This window comes from Bos mutus, chromosome X, assembly GCF_027580195.1.
Source record: "Bos mutus isolate GX-2022 chromosome X, NWIPB_WYAK_1.1, whole genome shotgun sequence".
NCBI classification, from domain to species: Eukaryota; Metazoa; Chordata; class Mammalia; order Artiodactyla; family Bovidae; genus Bos; species Bos mutus.
In genome coordinates, this window is record NC_091646.1 from 132436746 (window position 1) to 132455902 (window position 19157).

The 19157-nt window shown below is 50.8% G+C and overlaps 2 protein-coding genes across 13 annotated transcripts in view; both read right to left on the reverse strand.

The window, feature by feature from the left end:
- The window catches only part of LOC106700860 (granulocyte-macrophage colony-stimulating factor receptor subunit alpha-like), a 32660-nt gene extending 19555 nt beyond the window's left edge, over positions 1–13105 (reverse strand). For 2 of the 8 annotated variants that reach the window (XR_011463204.1, XM_070365842.1), the window contains exons 1-4: positions 11759–13105; positions 5739–7895; positions 5292–5425; positions 2578–2665 (exon numbers count right to left, since the gene is read on the reverse strand). Coding sequence is in view for 7 of the 8 variants with exons in the window: in XM_070365842.1 (XP_070221943.1) it covers positions 2578–2665; positions 5292–5425; positions 5739–6066 (550 nt within the window). In the remaining variant the exon portion in view is untranslated. Of the gene's footprint in view, positions 1–2577; positions 2672–4228; positions 4937–5291; positions 5426–5738; positions 7896–11758 lie in introns of those variants that run through there. The other 6 variants (XM_070365838.1, XM_070365839.1, XM_070365840.1 and 3 more) reach the window with 6 other exon arrangements.
- A 140-nt stretch (positions 13106–13245) lies between these two features.
- The window catches only part of LOC102279567 (colony stimulating factor 2 receptor subunit alpha), a 37370-nt gene continuing 31458 nt past the window's right edge, over positions 13246–19157 (reverse strand). For all 5 annotated transcript variants that reach the window (XM_070365848.1, XM_070365847.1, XM_014478403.2 and 2 more), the window contains 2 exons: positions 14635–14716; positions 13246–13449 (listed from right to left, as the gene is read on the reverse strand). In XM_070365848.1, coding sequence (XP_070221949.1) covers positions 13354–13449; positions 14635–14716 — 178 coding nt within the window. In that variant the 3' untranslated portion in view covers positions 13246–13353. The remainder of the gene's footprint in view (positions 13450–14634; positions 14717–19157) is intronic.

Genomic DNA, 19157 nt, shown 5'->3' on the forward strand with positions numbered 1-19157 from the left:
GTGGGGGGTCTTAGCTCCCCAACCAGGGATTGAACCCACACCCTCTACATTGGAAGGAGGAGACCTAAACCACTGAAGCACCAGGGAAATGCCTAAGCGAGCTGTTTTAACAAAAACAACACAGGGACTTCCCTGGTGGCTCAGATGGTAAAGCATCTGTCTGCAATGTGGGAGACTCGGGTTTGATCCCTGGGTCGGGAAGATTCCCTGGAGAAGGAAATGGCGACCCACTCCAGTACTCTTGCCTAGAAAATCCTATGGACAGAGGGGTCGCAGAGTCCATGGGGTCGCAAAGAGTCGGACACGACTGAGCGACTTCACTTTCTTTCTTTCTTATGCAGGGACACTCAGGAGCCCGTGAAAGATGGTGGGCACCGTGAATCATCAGAGGGATGCAAACCCAAACTTTGGTGAAGCGCCGAGTTATCCCTATGAGATCAGCTGTGTGCTGTGCTCAGTCACTCAGTCGTGTCTGACTCTCTTCGAACCCGTGGACTATAGCCCTCGAGGCTCCTCTGTCCATGGGATTCTCCAGGCAGGAATACCGGAGTGGGTTGCCGTGCCCTCCTCCACGGGGCCTTCCCCACCCAGGGATGGAACTCAAGCGTCCAGCGTCTCCTGCATTCACAGGCGGGTTCTTTTAGTGCCACTTGAGAAGCGGTGCTACAGTGATGGCTACCTATCGTGATAATCTGAAGAACCAGAAGTTAATTGTTGCAGAGGATGCGTAGGAGCCGGACACCTCCATGCTGTGGGCGAGGATGCAAAGGCAGGGCATGATGTGTTGGTTTAACTGAGCGGCTTCCCCTTTCTGGGCATTCAGGATGGAGGAGGGGATGGGTGAGTTGTGTGTGTGTCTGGGGGTGCCACCACAAAGTGTCCGGGAGAGTCCCCTTTGAGCTGGGGACTGGAGTGAAGGAGGTGGTGCTGGACAGGTACCACCTGTCAGGACAAGCCTGCCCTGAACGAAGACATTCTCACCATCCACCTCACCTTCTCTTTTCTCTGCTTGACCTTTTCGAATGCATAGAAATCTTTTAACTGGCTAAATAAAACCTCTGGACAGAGGTGACCCTGGAAGAAAGGTGCACCCATCTCCCCAGTTTGCTAAGAGGAGAGAACCCACCTATAGCCGGGACCTAGCTCAAATGGCGAACCCTCTGAAGGTGAAGGGTTGTTCAGTCGCTCAGTCATGTCCAACTCTTTGTGACCCCACGCACTGCAGCACACCAGGCCTCCCTGTCCATCACCAACTCCTGGAGCTCACTCAAACTCATGCCCATTAAGTCCGTGATGCCATCCAACCATCTCGTCCTGTGTCGTCCCCCTCTCCTCCTGTCCTCAAACTTTCCCAGTTTCAGAGGTTTTTTTTCCAATGAGTCGGCTCTTGGCATCAGATGGGCAAAGGACTGGAGCGTCTCACATCAGGTACCATGTTGGACGTGGTTCTGTCATGAGGTGACAGGTCCCTCTGTGGGACCTCTTTAGCAAGCTGCCTGCAATGCACAATCCATTTTGGTTCCAGGCTTATTTCACAAGAAGACTGTTTTCTTTCTCTGCCTGCTTCACAGAGAGGCTTCCCAGGGATTTTCAGGGGATTTCATTTTCAATGATGGAAAGCTGGCTTAAAACTCAACATTCAAAAAACTAGGATCATGACATCCGGTCCCATCACTTCATGGCAAATAGATGGGGAAAAAATGGAAACAGTAACAGACTTTATTTTCTTGGGCACCAAAACCACAGCAGACCGTGACTGCAGGAGTGAAATGAAAAGATGCTTGCTCCTTGGAAGGAAAGCTACGACAAAACTAGACAGCAACTTTAAAAGCAGAAACATTACTTTGCCAACAAAGGTCCGTCTAATCAAGGCTATGGTTTTTCCAGTGGTCATGTATGGATGTGAGAGTTGGACTGTAAAGAAAGCTGAGTGCCAAAGAATTGATGCTTTCTAATTGTGGTGCTGGAGAAGACTCTTGAGAGTCCCTTGGACTGCAAGGAGATCCAACCACTCCATCCTAAAGGATCAGCCCTGGGTGTTCATTGGAAGGACTGATGCTGAAGCTGAAACTCCAATCCTTTGGCCATCTAATGGGAAGAGCTGACTCATTAGAAAAGACCCTGATGCTGGGAAAGATAGAAGGCGGGAGGAGAAGGGGACGACAGAGGATGAGATGGTTGGATGGGATCACTGACTCAATGCACATGAGTTTGAGCAAGCTCTGGGAAATATTGAAAGACAGGGAAGCCTGGTGTGCTGCAGTCCATGGGGTCATAACCGAGTGACTGAACTGAGTGACTGAACAACAACCCTAGTATAGGCAGCAAATCTGACATTCCAGCTGACTTTAGGATTTGGGGCTGGAGCTGTAGGACTCTCCCTCACCTTTGAGTCCCTGATTCTGCTGAATGATAAAGGTACCCACCTCTAGAATGATTTGTAAGAAGACCCCCTTCAGCTAGCAGCAGTGGGAGGTACTCAGGTCATGAGAGACTTTGTCCTTTCAGGGGTTAGGAGGGCGGCAGCCCTCACCACATCACGGACTCCCCAGCGTTGGAAGCCTAGCTGGCACTTACCCAGGACCGTGGAGCATGCTGAGTTCAGGAGTACCAGGAGGATTACGAAATCCAGCAGGACCACCATGCTGCAGATCTGAAGCTGGACCTAAACCTCCAGACAGGAGACAGCAGTTCAGAAAACGGATTGCAGTCGAGGCAGGAGGACTTCCTTCTTAGCACAACCTCCAGGCAGTTGTTGGGAACCAGAACCTGGCTGCCAGAGCCTTTGTGAGTAAACAGACAATGTTGCCTCATATCCCAAAGTGGCTGCCATAGGCCTGCATTCTCATTACACATCCCTTCTTCTGTTCACTGGTGGCCTCACCTCTGCCACGTCTCTAAAGGGTTTTTGGTTTGTTCATATGTCCCTATGTGGTCAGCAATACTCCATCAGAGCACAGTGTGAGGTTATCATCCTGCTTGTACACCTCTGGTTTAGCTGGCATGATCACATTCCATTTTTCTAAAGTTTTTTACTGGAAGATAATTGCTTTGCAAAATTCTGTGCTAGCTTCTGCCATACATCAACGTGAGAGTCCCTTTTAACTTCTGTTTGAAACTCTATCGAAAGCATCAAAAAATTTAACGCATATTCATGATGACAAGTCTCAGCAAACTGGGATTAAAGAAACATTTAATGGGCTCTACCCAACCTGTTTTTCTCCCCTCAGCCCACTACCACTGGTCCACATTACTGCTGCTGAGAGGTATACTCGGGAGTGGCTAATCAATATTATTTTAAGCTGATCCTCTCCTAAGTGGTCAGTGAGGGTCTGGAGAGGTGACACCCCCAGTGAAAAGAAGGGATGTATGATGAGGATGCTGGGTCCACAGCAACCACTTTGGGGCGTGAGGCAACTGTCTGTCCCTGAGTCAGACACCCTGTTTCTTCCATTTTCTTCTGCTTGCAAAGGCCCCTGCAGGTAGGAACACTCCCAGCAACAACCTAGGGGATAAACCATGCCTTAGGAAGATCAGCTCATTGCTACTAAACACCTCCCCTTTGAGAAAACTGTTCCTTTCACCAGGGCAGCAAGAAAGAAAAAAAAAAAGTCTCTAAGAAGTCCTAGAATATTCTGATGGAGGTTCTTTTTATGTTTGGTGATTACAGGGCTGGGTTTTGTGCATTTGAGTAGAATTTTTTTTTTTTTTCCCTCTGATGTCTTCATGACTCTATGAACACAAAGAGATGGGCACGCCCTTGCTGGTTGCACAGAGGTGATCAGGAGGGAAGCTGCAGTCGACCTGCCCGACAATGAAACATCTTTGCAGGAGGAGCTGATAGCAGCCAGGAGGCCACCAACCGCATGGGGCGCAAGGACCCTCGGCATTTCGGCTTCCTCTCGGGGACAGCTGCCAACCTCCTTTGGAGACAAATTCATCTCCGTGTGTGCGGAAGTTCACTGAAACGTCTCTGACTATCATCACCTCACCCGCCACCTGTTTCCTGAACATCTCCATGAAGTCAACTGCCTCCCGGGCCATTTTTGCCACAAACGCTCATTTCTTTCCTTTCTTCCTTCTTTCTTTCCTTCCTTATTTGGCTGAGCTGGGTGTTAGTTGCCACACGTGGGGTCTAGTCCCCTGACCATGGATGGAACCCACGGCCCCTGCATTGGGAATGCGGAATCTCAGACACTTGGCCACCAGCGAAGTCCCAGACCCTCACCTCTTCTGCGTAGTCACTCAGTCGTGTCCGACTCTTTGCAACTCCATGGACTGTAGCCCCACCGGGCTCCTCCGTCCATGGGATTTCCAAGACAAGACTACTGGAGGTGGGAGGGCTGACATTTTCTACCCCAAGGGATCTTCCCGACCCAGGCATCGAACCCACACTTCCTGTGTCTCCTGTGTTGGCAGGCAGATTCTTCACTCACAGAACCATCGGGGAAGCCCCTCACTTCTTATCCGTGGAAAAACATCTCCATCTGTATTTTTTTTTTCATCTGTATTTCTAAGTCGTGATGGGGACGCTTTGAAAAATAACCCCGGCATCTTGACCTCCCCCAAAACAAGGAAATGTCATAAAGTGAGTTCTGAAGATGGACTCAGTCTGGAGCCCATCCACTTTCTTCCTGTGGTTCCCGCGTGTGTGTGGATGCTCAGCTGTATCCGACTCTTTGCGACCACGGGGACTGTAGTCTGCCAGGCTCCTCCGTCCAGGGAATTTTCCAGGCGAGAATACCAGAGTGGCTTGCCATTTGCTTCTCCACCCAAGGAACCTAAAAGTCCCCACTGATGGGGACCCAGATGGCTCCCAGATGCTTCTCAGCGCAAGGCACGGAAAGGCTTCCTGGGGGAATCTGACGGTGGTCCAGCGATGACGACTCCGCACACGTACTGCGGAGCATCTGGGTTCGATCTGAGATCCGACGAGCTGCGAGATTAGGAGGTTAAAAAAAAAAAAAAAGCTTCGCTTGCTTCTGAGCACAGGCTGACATTCCCCGCCACTTCTGTTAACTTTCATGAGGACAGAGTGAAGGTGATCTCACTTCTGTGCTTCCTGGGGGAGAGACGCCCCCCATACCCTCACTGGGCATCACCAGGAGCTGGGTCAGAGGGAGCTGTGTCCCCACCGAGGGTCTGTGTCCCCAGCGAGACCAAAGGGGATGGGAGTGGAAATCAGTCCCGTGCGTCTTGTCCCGTGAGAACAAAACCGTCAAGGACTTCATAGCTTAAAGACACCCGCAAAGGAAATATTTCACAGGTAGATAGTGTGGGGTAGAATTCACCTCCAATGGGGGAGACCCAGGTTCGATCCCTGGGTCGGGAAGATCCCTGGAGGAGGGCATGGCAACCCACTGCAGTCTTCTTGCCTGGAGAATCCCATGGACAGAGGAGCCTGGCGGGGTTACAGTCCATGGGGCTGCAAAGAGTCGGACACGACTTGGTGACTAAGCACACACACAGATAACGCGGCATGCACAGGAGTCAGACCCCACCAGCTGGTGACTCCCCGCCACGTCAGTCGGAAATGCAGAAGACTCAGTGTCCACCCTTCCCTTCCCGAAGCTCGGGGTGGCCTGACCTTCACCCCGGTAGCTCCTTTCTCCAGCCTCCCCCGGGATGAGGCCGTCTCTCCCGGACTCTGATCTCCCGTCCCATCACAAACCCATGCAGTCAGAGGATCCTACCAGCCAGAGCAAACCCCACTAAAGATGGAGGAAGTGTCCACTTACCGGTCCGTCTACTTTCTGAATCGTTCTTCCCCGACTGTCCGAATCTGGGGCTCCTTGAAGCCGCTGTCCTGCCCGCCCGGGGTACGTGGCGGGTGGGCACTCCTGGACGCCTTGGTAGCAGGTTCCCTGGGTGGGGGGAGGCCCCCAATTCCCTTCTGGATGTAGGATTTGGGGGGCAGGTATGACAAAGAGCCTGAGTCTGGTCCTCCCCACGAGCACGCTCTCTCCTTCTCTCTTTAATGGAGCCTCCCCAGGTCAGCAATTGCAGAAATAATCTCTTATCAGCAGAGCCTTCATCGTCACTGAGTGACCAGCCCGCGTTTATCATCTCAGGGAACAGGAAGTATCATAACACAGTCCGTGTTCTCTCTCAAGCATGTAGCCTGACCCTCAGTTTTTTTGTTTTGTTTAATCAACCTCCCAAGGTTCCTCTTTTAGCAGCAGGGGACTAGATGGCCACTTGGCTTTCCTGCATCTTCTGGTCAGGGGTGGCGGGGTGTCGGGGGTCACTGGGGTGTTGGCTCGGTGTTCCCGTGTTTGGGAAACTGGCATCTCCTTAGAGCATTGTCTACATCCACTGGGAGCTGGTTCCCTTTCAGCTCGGAAGCTCTGCCAGAGGCTGTGACTGGCTCTTGCCCGGGTCTGTGTCCCCCAGGGGCCTGGGGGCAGAGGGAGGGATGAACTGAGCTGACTTTCAGTCCATCTCTCCCTAAGGAAGGACTCACACCCGTTTGCTATGAAGTGTTAGTCACTCAGTCGAGACCGACTCTCTGCGACCCCACGGACTGAAGCCCACCAGACTGTGTCCACTGTTTCCCCATCTGTTTCCCATGAAGTGATGGGACCAGATGCCATGACCTTCGTTTTCTGAATGCTGAGTTTTAAGCGAGCTTTTTCACTCTCCTGTTTCACTGTCATTAAGAGGCTCTTTAGTTCTTCGTTTTCTGCCATAAGGGTGGGGTCATCTGCATATCGGAGGTGATTGATAATTTTCCCGGCAATCTTGATTCCAGCTTGTGCTTCTTCCAGTCCAGCGTTTCTCATGATGTACTCTGCATATAAGTTAAATAATCAGGGTGACAATATACAGCCTTGACGAACTCCTTTTCCTATTTGGAACCAGTCTGTTGTTCCATGTCCAGTTCTAACTGTTGCTTCCTGACCTGCATACAGGTTTCTCAGGAGGCAGGTCAGGTGATCTGGCATTCCCATCCCTTTAAGAATTCTCCAGTTTGTTGGGAGCCACACCATCAAAGGTGTAGTCAATGAGGCAGAAGTAGATGAAGATGTGATTGGAAAACGTCTGCTCTGGCCCAGAGGCTCCGGGGGAAATGGCAACCCACTCCAGTGTTCTTGCCTGGAGAATCCCAGGGACGGCTGAGCCTGGTGGGCTGCCATCTATGGGGTCGCACAGAGTCGGACACGACTGAAGCAACTTAGCAGCAGCAGCAGCAGCAACGGTGCGACCTGCCCTAGCCCTGCAGGATTCTGTGTGGGACCTGACTCAGGGGAGGAGACAGAGGAGGCGCGGAGGCCGTGGATCTGTGAGTCCATGTGCTTCTTCCAGCTCTGACGTGGCACAAACACCCACAGAAGTACCAGGGATGCCTAACGTGGCCCCCAGAGCCAGCAGGCACCACCCACCGCAGAGGCCATCCCCCCGTGTCTCAGACAGACAGAGAGACGGGGCTCTCCGGAACGCTGAGGCCCGAACCAGTCAGCCACTGCCACTGCGGGCTCGTCTGGGAGAGAGAGAGACAGAGACAGAGAGACACAGCCGGAAACTGTGCAAGTTGGCGGCGGCTCGGTTTGTACTGCGGTTCCGCCCACAAACGACATTTCCTGAAGTCTCACTTTTCTGTGTTAACTTCTGGGTTTCATCACCTAAAAGACCGACTCTGCTGCAGAACTCTGCGGCTTTTGCTGCAGAAGACCCTGATAACGCTTTGTAGATATCGGCTGTTTGTTTTCTCCCTCCTGGCTTCAGTAATGATATCCTATGACCGCCGTGTGCGCATTCGCTCAGCCGTGTCTGACGCGCCGCCGCCCCGTGGACTGCAGCCCGCCGGGCTCCTCTGTCCCCGGGATTCTCTACGTAAGAACACGGGAGTGGGTTGCCATGCGCTCCTCTGGGTGATCTTCCCTCTCCTGTGTCTCCTGCATTGGCAGGTGGATTATTACTAATGCGTTTTATTTTTTCACATTTTTGGATTTTCAGATACACCTAGCCGGAGGCACAGAGTGCCCGTAGACCTCTCCTCCACCTCCCCTATTTTTCCGTGAGCCCCCTACTATGAACATCCTGCAGCAGGCAAGAGGTGCATCTGTTCCCGTGGACACGTGGATAGGGAGACACTGCTATCAGTGGGATGTGCCGTACATATTCCTGGGGTGGTCCGTTCATGCGTCCATCTGTCCAGGTGACAGCCCCATTCATTCACACACTTCCCCCAGGGGGTGGCTGGGAACAGATTTTGTACGTGTGACTCAAGTTCACAGGCAGCTGGCTTGAAGCAAAGAGAAGAGGCTCCAGGGGTGATGGGCCTTGTCTAATCAGGAGCAAAGAAAACACTCCATGTAGTGGTGGGCCTCATCTAATCAGGTGAAGGGTTTTTTTAAATGGGGGGTTTGAAGCACAGAGAAGAAGCTCCATGTGGTGGTGGGCCTCGTCTAATCAGGTGAAGAGACCTTTTTTTTTTTTTTTTAATTTGGCCGCACTGCACAGCATTTGGGATCTTAGTTCCCTGACCGGGGATCGAAACGTCGCCCCTTGCACGTTTCGAAGCAGTGAGTCATAACCACGGGACTACTGGAGAATTCCAGCTAAACTCTTAAAAGCCGACACTGAGGGTTTCCCAGGGAAGATGAAATTCTGTCTCCAGACCGTAGTGTCAACTCCTGGGTGTCCAGCCTGGACCCCTGACCTCGGACTTCAGAGTCACCAGCCCCACAATCACACAAGCCAATTCCTTGAAATCAGTGTCTCTCCATCCTTATGCATATCTATCACCACATGTGTCTACCTTTCTCCAGATAGATAGGTGTAGCTGTATCTCCTTCTATATATAGATAGATATCTGTATATCTATCTCCGTGTATATACAGTTGGCCCTCCACGGCCCTGGGTTCTGCACTTGTGGGTGTGGAGGGCCAGCTGTATAAGACTCTCTCTCTCCCTATATACATCTATATGCTAATGCTAAGTCACTTCAGTCGTGTCTGACTCCGTGCGACCCCATAGACGGCAGCCCGCCAGGCCTCCCCGTCCCTGGGATTCTCTAGGCAAGAACACTGGAGTGGGTGGCCATTTCCTTCTCCAATGCATGAAAGTGAAAAGTGAAAGTGAAGTCGCTCAGTCGTGTCCGACTCTTGGCAACCCCATGGACTGCAGCCCACCAGGCTCCTCCGTCCATGGGATTTTCCAGGCAAGAGTACTGGAGTGGGGTGCCATTGCCATCTATATCTACCATCTACCTACCTACCGTCTACTTACCCGTCTATCGTCTCTGTCTACCTGTCCATCTATCTGTCTCCCCATTGGTCCATCTATCATCTGGGTCTACCTCCCGATTATCTGTCTGTGTACCTGTTTGTCTATCTGTCCATCTACCATCTGTATCCATCATCTATATCTACCTTGTGCCTATCACGTCTATTTGCCTACTTATTTATCTATCATCTCTATTAACTATTTGCCTATCTATCATCTCTACCTACCTATCTGTCTACCTATTTATCATCTAAGGAAATGGCAATCCACTCCAGCACTCTTGCCTGGAAAATCCCACGGACGGAGGAGCCTGATAGGCTACAGTCCACGGGGTAGCAGAGTCAGACACGACTGAGTGACTTCACTTTCACTTTCTACCTATATATTTATCATCTCTATTTGCCTATCTGTCTACCTACTTATCTACCGTCTCTACCTACCTGTCTGTCTATCTATCATCTCTCTCTCTCTACCATCTCTCTCTATCCGTCTCCCTACCAATCTCTCTGTCTATCCCATCTGTCCACCCATCTATCACAAATCTCCATCCTGTTCGTCTTATTTCTCTGGCAAACTCTGACTGCCACTGTGAGTGGAGCTGACCCACCAGCAAGGGTGTGGCTGAGCCTTCAGTGGTCTGCAGGCGGGAGATCAGTCCTGAATATTCATTGCTAGGACTGATGCTGAAGCTGAAACTCCAATACTTTGGCCACCTGATGCGAAGAGCTGACTCATTTGAAAAGACCCTTTTGCTGGGAAAGATTGAAGAGAAGGGGACGACAGAAGATGAGATGGCTGGATGGCATCACCGACTCTATGGACATGAGTTTGAGTAAATTCCGGGAGTTGGTGATGGACAGGGAGGCCTGGCGTGCTGTGATCCATGGGCTCGAGAAGAGTCAAACACGACTCAGCAACTGAATAACAAGGAAGAAGCTCCAAGTTGGAGGGAACTTCAAATTCAAAGACCAATGTCACTCACACGCAATCCACTTCCTCCTCCTCCACGTGACGTGTTCTCAGCTTCTTCCCTGGGAGGTGGCTCCTTCGGGGTGGGAACTATTCTCTGCCTCCCTCCCTCTCCTGGACTGTAACAGCCCACCAGGCTCCTCCGTCCATGACATTTCCCAGACAAGAATACTGGAACAGCAACCCACTGCAGCGTTCCTGCCTGGAGAATCCCATGGACAGAGGAGCCTGGTGGGCCACAGTCCATGGGGTCGCAGAGAGTCTGACGCGACTGAGTGACTAATGCACACACACTCCCCTCCCAGCGCCCACTCCCCCCCAGCCCCCAAGGATCCCATGATGCAGAAACGGACCCTGCTCCATGCATCCATGCCAGGTAACTCGATCCTAAATGAGCGCATCAGCTGTCTATTTAAGGACACAACTCAGCCGGCTGCAGAGCCTCCCCGAGAGGGGCCCCCAGGAAGCACATGCTTGCTCTGAGCCCTCCCGCACGGAGAGGACCCAGGCGGTGGCTGGGGTCGCCAGGACCGACCCCACCAGCCCAGCTGCGCCAGCTTCCTCATCCTCCCGGACACCACTGCAGACACCAGTTCCCGAGACTCTCAACTCCACGGTCGCTGGTTCCTGCAGGGACGTTGTGGTGCAAACCACAGGTCTGGGAGGGTATACAGCTGCCTCCTGGGCGGCAGAGACGGAACAGCTGGGCTGGCAGCCTCAGTGCCAAGCAGGAGCCTGGGAGGAGGCCTTCTGGGGGGACAGGATGGGGAGGGGGGTGGGGGCATCAGATCCTCCGTGCCAAGGGCGTCCGGTTGAAGAACTGTTTTCTTTTTCTTACTAGAATAACCTTCTTGCTGTCATTCAGTCCTTCACTTGTGTCTGACTCTCTGAGACCCCACGGACTGTAGCCCCCCAGGCTCCTCTGTCCATGGGATTCTCCAGGCAAGAATACCAGAGTGGGCAGCCATTTCCTCCTCCAGGGGATCTTTCTGACCCAGGGATCGAACCCATGTGTCCTGCATTGGCAGGCACATTCTTGGCCAGGGAGTCACCTGGGAAGCCTCTAGAGTGACTTTACGTTACATTTCTTTTAAATTTTAAAGTATAGTTTCCCTGGTAGCTCAGTGGTAAAGAATCCGCCTGCCAAGGCAGGAGACAGAGGTCTGATGCTTGGGAAGATCCCCTGGTGGAGGGCATGGCAGCCCACTCCAGTATTCTTGCCTGGAGAGTCCCATGGACAGAGGAGGCTGGCGGGCTACGGCCCATGGGGTCGCAGAGACTCGGACACGACTGAGCGACTGAGCACATGGCTGGCTTACAACACCGTGTTCATTTCAGCAAACTGATTCCCTTTTGGAGACATACATTTTTTCAGACCCCTTTTCATTATAGCGTCTGACATGATATCGAATACGATTATCTGATTCCCTGAGGTATACCATAAATCTCTGTTGCCTATCTATTTTACATCTAACACCTTATATCCGTTAATCAATTTACACTTCACACTTTTAACCCCAAACATCTAAATTACCCCGCCCATCCCCTCCACGAACCCTACCTTCCTTTCTCCATTGGCAACCATCCTTTTGGAATCTAAAAAAATAAAATACAAGAACTTGTGTACAAACAGAAGCAGACCAACAGACGCAAATAGCTCATGTTTCCTGAGTTCTGGAACATCCACGTGTTAAAATGGCACAGCTGTTGTGTCCAGATCATTTCTAGCCCCGGTGGGTTTTCACCTGGCTGTGTGTCAGCTTCCAGGTCACTTTCCAGCATGAAAAATCGGCTCCTCAAGGCTTCTGATCCCAGTCTCTTCAGACCCCTCCTGGGAAGGGGGGTCCCAGGCAGCCCAGACTTCTGACCAACCAGCTTATAAGTCAGGCTTCCCAAGACCCCCTCCGTGGGGCTTGGTAATTGGCTAAAATGGCTGACAAAGCTCACAAAAAGACCAGAGTTAAAATAAAAAAAAAAAAAAAAGGCTTTGCCGGATTGTGCAAATAGTATACGACTCAGCTGGTTTTGGTGGAGGATTCCAGGGGAATGGGAGAGATGCACAGCACATGTTATGAGGGGGTGGGAGGGTCGGGGGAAAAAGGGGCCTCCACGCCCAGAGGGTGACGTTTGAATCTGCAGGTCTGGGGATGGCTCCCGGCTCAGCCATCACAGCCGCTCAGAGAAGCTCCCCTCTTTGGGACCCCGTGTGGTGGACAGAAAAATGTGCCCAAGGATGTCTGCATCCCCTCCCCGTGTGGTGGACAGAATAACATCCCCAATGATATCCTAGATCCTGGAACCCACAAACAGGTTGCCTTCTGACACAAGGAAGTTAAGTTAACAGCGGTGATGAATGCCAGGATCCAGAGATGGAGACTGGGTCATGGATCGCCCGCCCGGGGGTCAGGTCATCACAGATACTGTTAAAAGAATTACACAGGAGACCGTACGAACTGTTAACGGATAGATTCCTGCCACGCCAAGTCCATCATGGAGGTCCCGTGACAGTAGCCTCTGGAAACTCATTTCTTTCTAAACTGTAGCTGATACAGAAAAAAAAAAAAAAAAAAAACCAAAACAGGAGGATGAATTCTGTCCGCCAGCAGAAGCAGAGACAGGGGAGATGGCGTTCCCGCCCCAGCAGCCGCTGGCAGTCTGGACACCTGTGTGTGATGAAGGGATGGGGTTCCAGGAGGCGCTGAGAGGTGCATTAAGTTGTTCAGATTTGAAAGGCATGCAAACATCTCTCCAGCTACAAAAGCACCTTTGAGAAACATGACATTATCTTTTAGAGTAAAAAAAATTGTTTTTTAGTTGCTCATTCATGTTCGGCTCTTCATGGCCCCATAAGGATCCCAGGATCCTGTGTCCATGGGATTCTCCAGGCAAGAATACTGGAGTGAGCTGACATTTCCTTCTCCAGGGGTTCTTTCCGACCAAGGAATTGAACCCGAGTCTCTTAGATTCGCAGGCGCCTGCTTTACCACTGACTCCCTGGGAAGCCTCGTTAAAAGAACAAAAAGATAGAAAGCTACACAAACACTCACAACAATTTAAAAAAGCTTCATTCGAAAACCGTAAATAAAACATTTAAGAAATGTTAAAAAAAAAAGTCAACAGCTTCTAGAAAGTCCCGGGTATGGAGATGCCTGGAAGTCACAGTTTCGCTGGGGCTTCTGAGACTGTCTCCACGGTTAAGACCTCTTCCTTGTCACTTTTTCCCGTTTCGTGTGTAAACTTCTCCCATAGCATCTGATGGGGGAGAAAGGCAGGGATGTCAACTCCCCAGGAGCCCCCGGAGGAGCCACGGAGGTGGAGGGTTTAGACAGAAACGGGAGCCTGGTCTCCGGGTGGGAGCTCGGCAGCGGCGGATGAGCCAGGGGAGGGACATCTGAGACTCGAGTACCACACTCACTGGGACCGCACGGAGCTCAGAGCTTGGAAGGAGAGTGTCGCGGGACCCTAGACCTCCCCGGGGAACCCACCAGGGCATGACGGCAGAACGTGGAAGACGAGGACACAGTCCCTGCCTCGGGAAGACGGGCTCGACAGGTGAACACATGTGCAGGGGAGGGCTTCCCACATTTGAAAGTGAAACTGTTATTCGCTCAGCTGTGTCCAGCTGTTCGTGAGCCCATGGAGTATATAACCCACCAGGCTGTCCTCTACCCATGAGGATTCTCCAGGCAAGAATACCGAAGTGGGTTGCCATTCCCTCCTCCAGGGGATCTTCCCGACCCAGGGAATCGAACCCAGGTTTCCCTCATAGCATGCGGATTTTTTTTAAATTTTATTTTACCATCTGAGCCACAAGGGAAGCCCAAGAATACTGGAGTGGGTTGCCATTCCCCTTCTCCAGGGGATCTTCCCAACCCAGGGACCGAACCAGGGTGTCCCACATTGCGGGAAGGTTCTTCACTATCTGAGCCACCAGGGAAGCCCTACATATCGGGGGCGGGGGTGTTTGTCTCGTCCCGTGTCCTTTTTCATCCTGTGTGCTGCCCCCTGGAGATCTGGCTGGACCTGGTTCAGTCTGTCTCTCATCTCCTGTTCCTTATTGTTTTTCATCCTGTGTGCTAGAGATCTGGCTGGACCCCGTTCAGTCTGTCTCTCGTCTCCTGTTCCTTATCGTTTTTCATCCTGTGTGCTAGAGATCTGGCTGGACCCCGTTCAGTCTGTCTCTGTGTCTCTCTGCCATCCCTATCTTCCCCTTCTCTCCTCCTCCTTCTCCACGACCTGGCTAATTTCCCCGGACACAGCTTGCAGACAAAACCCCCAACCCCCTCCCCACTCCGCCCCGGAGAAAGCCAGCGAGCAGGACACGGGATTCCAGCCTCCTCCTGTGGACCTCAGCTTTGGGTGAGCACAGACGAGCTTCTGGGCTCACCGTTCCCCACCTGTCCATCCTGGCTGCCCCCTCACTCATCCCGGACATACCTCGTGGTCGACTTGATGGTTATCATTCAATTTATCTTTGATCTGTGGAACCGGAGGGAATAACCTGTGGCTCTTGAGGAATCTGGGGAGATAAAAAACGAGATGAAGAGAAGACGGACAGGCCCACATTTTTGTCCTGGCTCCCAGAGGAGAGGCACCCTCATGTTAAGTGCAAACACGCCCTCTGGATTCACGTCTTCAGAACACTTTCCTTTAAGAATCATAGAAGGCGAGACTTCCCCTGGAGGTCCAGGAGGTAAGACGTCACCTTCCAAGGCAGGGGGTGTGAGTTCGGGCCCTGGGGTGCCAGTTCGATCCCTGGTCAGGAAGCGACTATCCCACATGCCTCGCAGACAAAAAAAAAAAAAAAAAAAAACACCATAAAAGGAAGCACTGTTGTAACCAATTCAGTAAAAACTTTAAAAATGATCGACATCGTGGTACATATACACAATGGAATATTACGCAACCGTTAAAAAGAATGAAGCAATGCCATCCGCAGCAACATGGATGTACCTAGAGATTGTCGTACTGAGTGAAGTCAGTCAGACAGAGGAGAAATATCCTGTGGCTTCCCTTACATGTGGAATCTAAAAAGAAATGATGCAAACTTACTTACAGAACAGAAAGAGATTCACAGACTTGGAAAACCAACTTATCGTTACAAGGAAGTGGGAAGATGGGGAGAAGGGATAGTCAGGGAGTCTGGGATGGGCGTGGACACACTGCTGTGTTTAACGTGGAGAACCAACAAGGACCTGCTGGACAGCACAGGGAACTCTGCTCAATGTCACATGGTAGCCTGGATCGGAAGGGAGTTTGGGGGAGAATGGATACATGTGTATGTATGTATGGCTGAGTCCCTTTGCTGTCCACCCAAAACTATCACAACATTCTTTATGGGCTATCAGTTCAGTTCAGTTCAGTCGCTCAGTCGTGTCCGACTCTCTGCGACCCCATGAACTGCAGCACGCCAGGCCTCCGTGTCCATCACCAACTCCTGGAGTTCACCAAAACTCATGTCCATTGAGTTGGTGATGCCATCCAGCCATCTCATCCTCTGTCGTCCCCTTCTCCTCCTGCCCCCAATCCCTCCCAGCATCACGGTCTTTTCCAATGAGTTAACTCTTCGCATGAGGTAGCCAAAGTACTGGAGTTTCAGCTTTAGCATCAGTCCTTCCAATGAACACCCAGGACTGATCTCCTTTAGAATGGACTGGTTGGATCTCCTTGCAGTCCAAGGAACTCTCAAGAGTCTTCTCCAACACCACAGTTCAAAAGCATCAATTCTTCGGTGCTCAGCTTTCTTTATAGTCCAACTCTCATATCCATACATGACCACTGGAAAAACCATAGCCTTGACTAGATGGACTTTTGTTGGCAAAGTAACGTCTCTGCTTTTCCTTCCAAGGAGTAAGCGTCTTTTAATTTCATGGCTGCAATCACCATCTGCAGTGATTTTGGAGCCCCAAAAAATAAAGTCTGACATGGTTTCCACTGTTTCCCCATCTATTTCCCATGAAGTGATGGGACCAAATGCCATGATCTTTGTTTTCTGAATGTTGAGCTTTAAGCCAACTTTTTCACTCTCCTCTTTCACTTTCATCAAGAGGCTTTTGAGTTCCTCTTCACTTTCTGCCATAAGGGTGGTGTCATCTGCATATCTGAGGTTATTGATATTTCTCCTGGCAATCTTGATTCCAGCTTGTGTTTCTTCCAGTCCAGAGTTTCTCATGATGTAATCTGCATATGAGTTAAATAAGCAGGGTGAAAATATACAGCCTTGACATACTCCTTTTCCTATTTGGAATCAGTCTGTTGTTCCATGTCCAGTTCTAACTGTTGCTTCCTGACCTGCATACATGTTTCTCAGGACGCAGGTCAGGTGGTCTGGTATTCCCATCTCTTGAAGAATTTGCCACAGTTTATTGTGATCCACACAGTCAAAGGCTTTGACATAGTCAATAAAGCAGAAATAGATGTTTTTCTGGAACTCTCTTGCTTTTACCATGATCCAGCGGATGTTGGCAATTTGATCTCTGGTTCCTCTGGCTTTTCTAAAACCAGCTTGAACATCAGGAAGTTCACGGTTCACATATTGCTGAAGCCTGGCTTGGAGAATTTGGAGCATTACTTTACTAGCGTGTGAGATGAGTGCAATTGTGCAGTAGTTTGAGCATTCTTTGGCATTGCCTTCTTTGGGATTGGAATGAAAACTGACCTTTTCCAGTCCTGTGGCCACTACTGAGTTTTCCAAATTTGCTGGCGTATCGAGTGCAGCACTTTCACAGCATCATCTTTCAGGATTTGAAATAGCTCAACTGGAATTCCATCACCTCCACTAGCTTTGTTCATAGTGATGCTTTCTAAGGCCCACTTGACTTCACATTCCAGGATGTCTGGCTCTAGGTCAGTGATCACACCATCGTGATTATCTGGGTCGTGAAGATCTTTTTTGTACAGTTGTTCTGTGTATTCTTGCCACCTCTTCTTAATATCTTCTGCTTCTGTTAGGTCCCTACCATTTCTGTCCTTTATCGAGCCCATCTTTGCATAAAATGTTCCCTTGGTATCTTTAGTTTTCTTGAAGAGATCCCTCGTCTTTCCCATTCTGTTGTTTTCCTCTATTTCTTTGCACTGATCTCTGAGGAAGGCTTTCTTATCTCTTCTTGCTATTCTTTGGAACTCTGCATTCAGATGCTTATATCTTTCCTTTTCTCCTTTGCTCTTCACTTCTCTTCTTTTCACAGCTATTTGTAAGGCCTCCCCAGACAGCCATTTTGCTTTTTTGCGTTTCTTTACCATGGTGATGGTCTTGATCCCTGTCTCCTGTACAATGTCACAAACCTCCATCCATAGTTCATCAGGCATTCTATCTATCAGATCTAGTCCCTTAAATCTATTTCTCATTTCCACTGTATAATCGTAAGGAATTTGATTTAGGTCATACCTGAATGGCCTAGTGGTTTTCCCTACTTTTTTCAATTTACAAAATAAAAACTTCAAAGTCCGAAAAAAAAAAAAAAGAAAAGGAGAGACATTTAAAAAAAAAAATAATGATCCACCAAAAAAAAAAAAATCTTAAAAAAAATCACAGACGGACGGCCTCCAATCTTACACTCCGGAGAATATAATACACTGTGCGGATGTACTTAAGAAATGCCTAGGAAGGTCTTTCCAGAACCTTCATTCACTGTCTTTGAAGAAAAACCAGAGTATTGAGAAAGGGAGGAGAAGTGAACGACAGAGGATGAGATGGTTGGATGGCATCACCGACACGATGCACGAGTTTGAGTAAACTCCAGGAATTGGTGATGGACAGGGAAGCCTGGCGTGCTGCAGTCCATGGGGTCGCAAAGAGTCAGACACGACTGAGCGACTGAACTGAACATTCACTGTCTTGGGTGCATAGACAGCAGTGGTGGTATGTGCCCAGTCTTGAGCAGCTTGGAGGAATCCACAGTCTCTGGTGTTAAAAGGCCAGGAGAGATATCCAGCCTTGAAGACCACGGTTCCAGACTGACCAGTTTGCTGTGGATGGCACGTATTTTAAGGGCTATGCCACGGTGCCCCAGCGTCCCAGTGGTGCTGAATGAACACACGGGCACTTATTTTCGTTCTCACGACAAGGGGGCAACCGTGTGACCTCATCAGATGCTGTGCTGAGCTGAACGTTGGCCCCAAAGATCCACTTGGGTCCTGAAGCCTGGGAAAGGGAGCTTGTTTTGAAATAGGGTCTCTGTAGTTGTGGTGGAGTGAAGGGTCTGAGATGAGGTCCTCCTGGATGGGGGTGGCCCTAAACCCAGGGACAGGGTCCTTATAAGACACAGAAGAGGAGAGACACGGACACAGAGGAGAAGCCACATGGAGATGGAGGTGGAGACGGGAGGGAGGCAGCCACCAGCCCAGGGACAGACGCCTGGAGCCCGCAGAAGCTGGAAGAGGCCAAGAGGACCCTCCCTTGGAGCCTCTGAAGGGAACTCAGCCCTGGGACACCCTGACCTCAGACGTCTGGTCCCTGGGACTGGGGCAGGATGGATGTCTGTGGTTTTAAGCCCCCCAGCTTGTTGTGGTCACTGGTTCCAGCAACCACAGGAAGTCACATAGGTTTTGATTAAGATGAGTCTTCGGTGTTAAAGCACGACATGTGTTCCTGTCCCCACCGTCTGTGGTCAGGCTGTCCACAGTCTTCCTCGTGTCCCCAAAACCGGGATGCCTTGCAGCTTCTTGCAGCAGGCACTCGGGGTCTCCCTTGTCTCCGGGGAGACACAGGCCACCCAACCAGGGCGGGGGCGGGGGGTGCCTGGTGACAAAGACGCCTCAGGTGGACGCCCATGGGACCCACAAGCCCTGCAGGAGGGTCTCCCCGTGAGCCAAATCTCCCCATGGCTTTGCAGAGCTCGCAAGCTTTATTCTGCATGTGCTGGGCTTCCTTCTGGGGCATCTTGAGAGAGCCTGCGTGATTGCTGAGCTTACATGACAGGAAAGACTCTGGCAGGGGTCCCTGTGTGTGTGGGGAGACG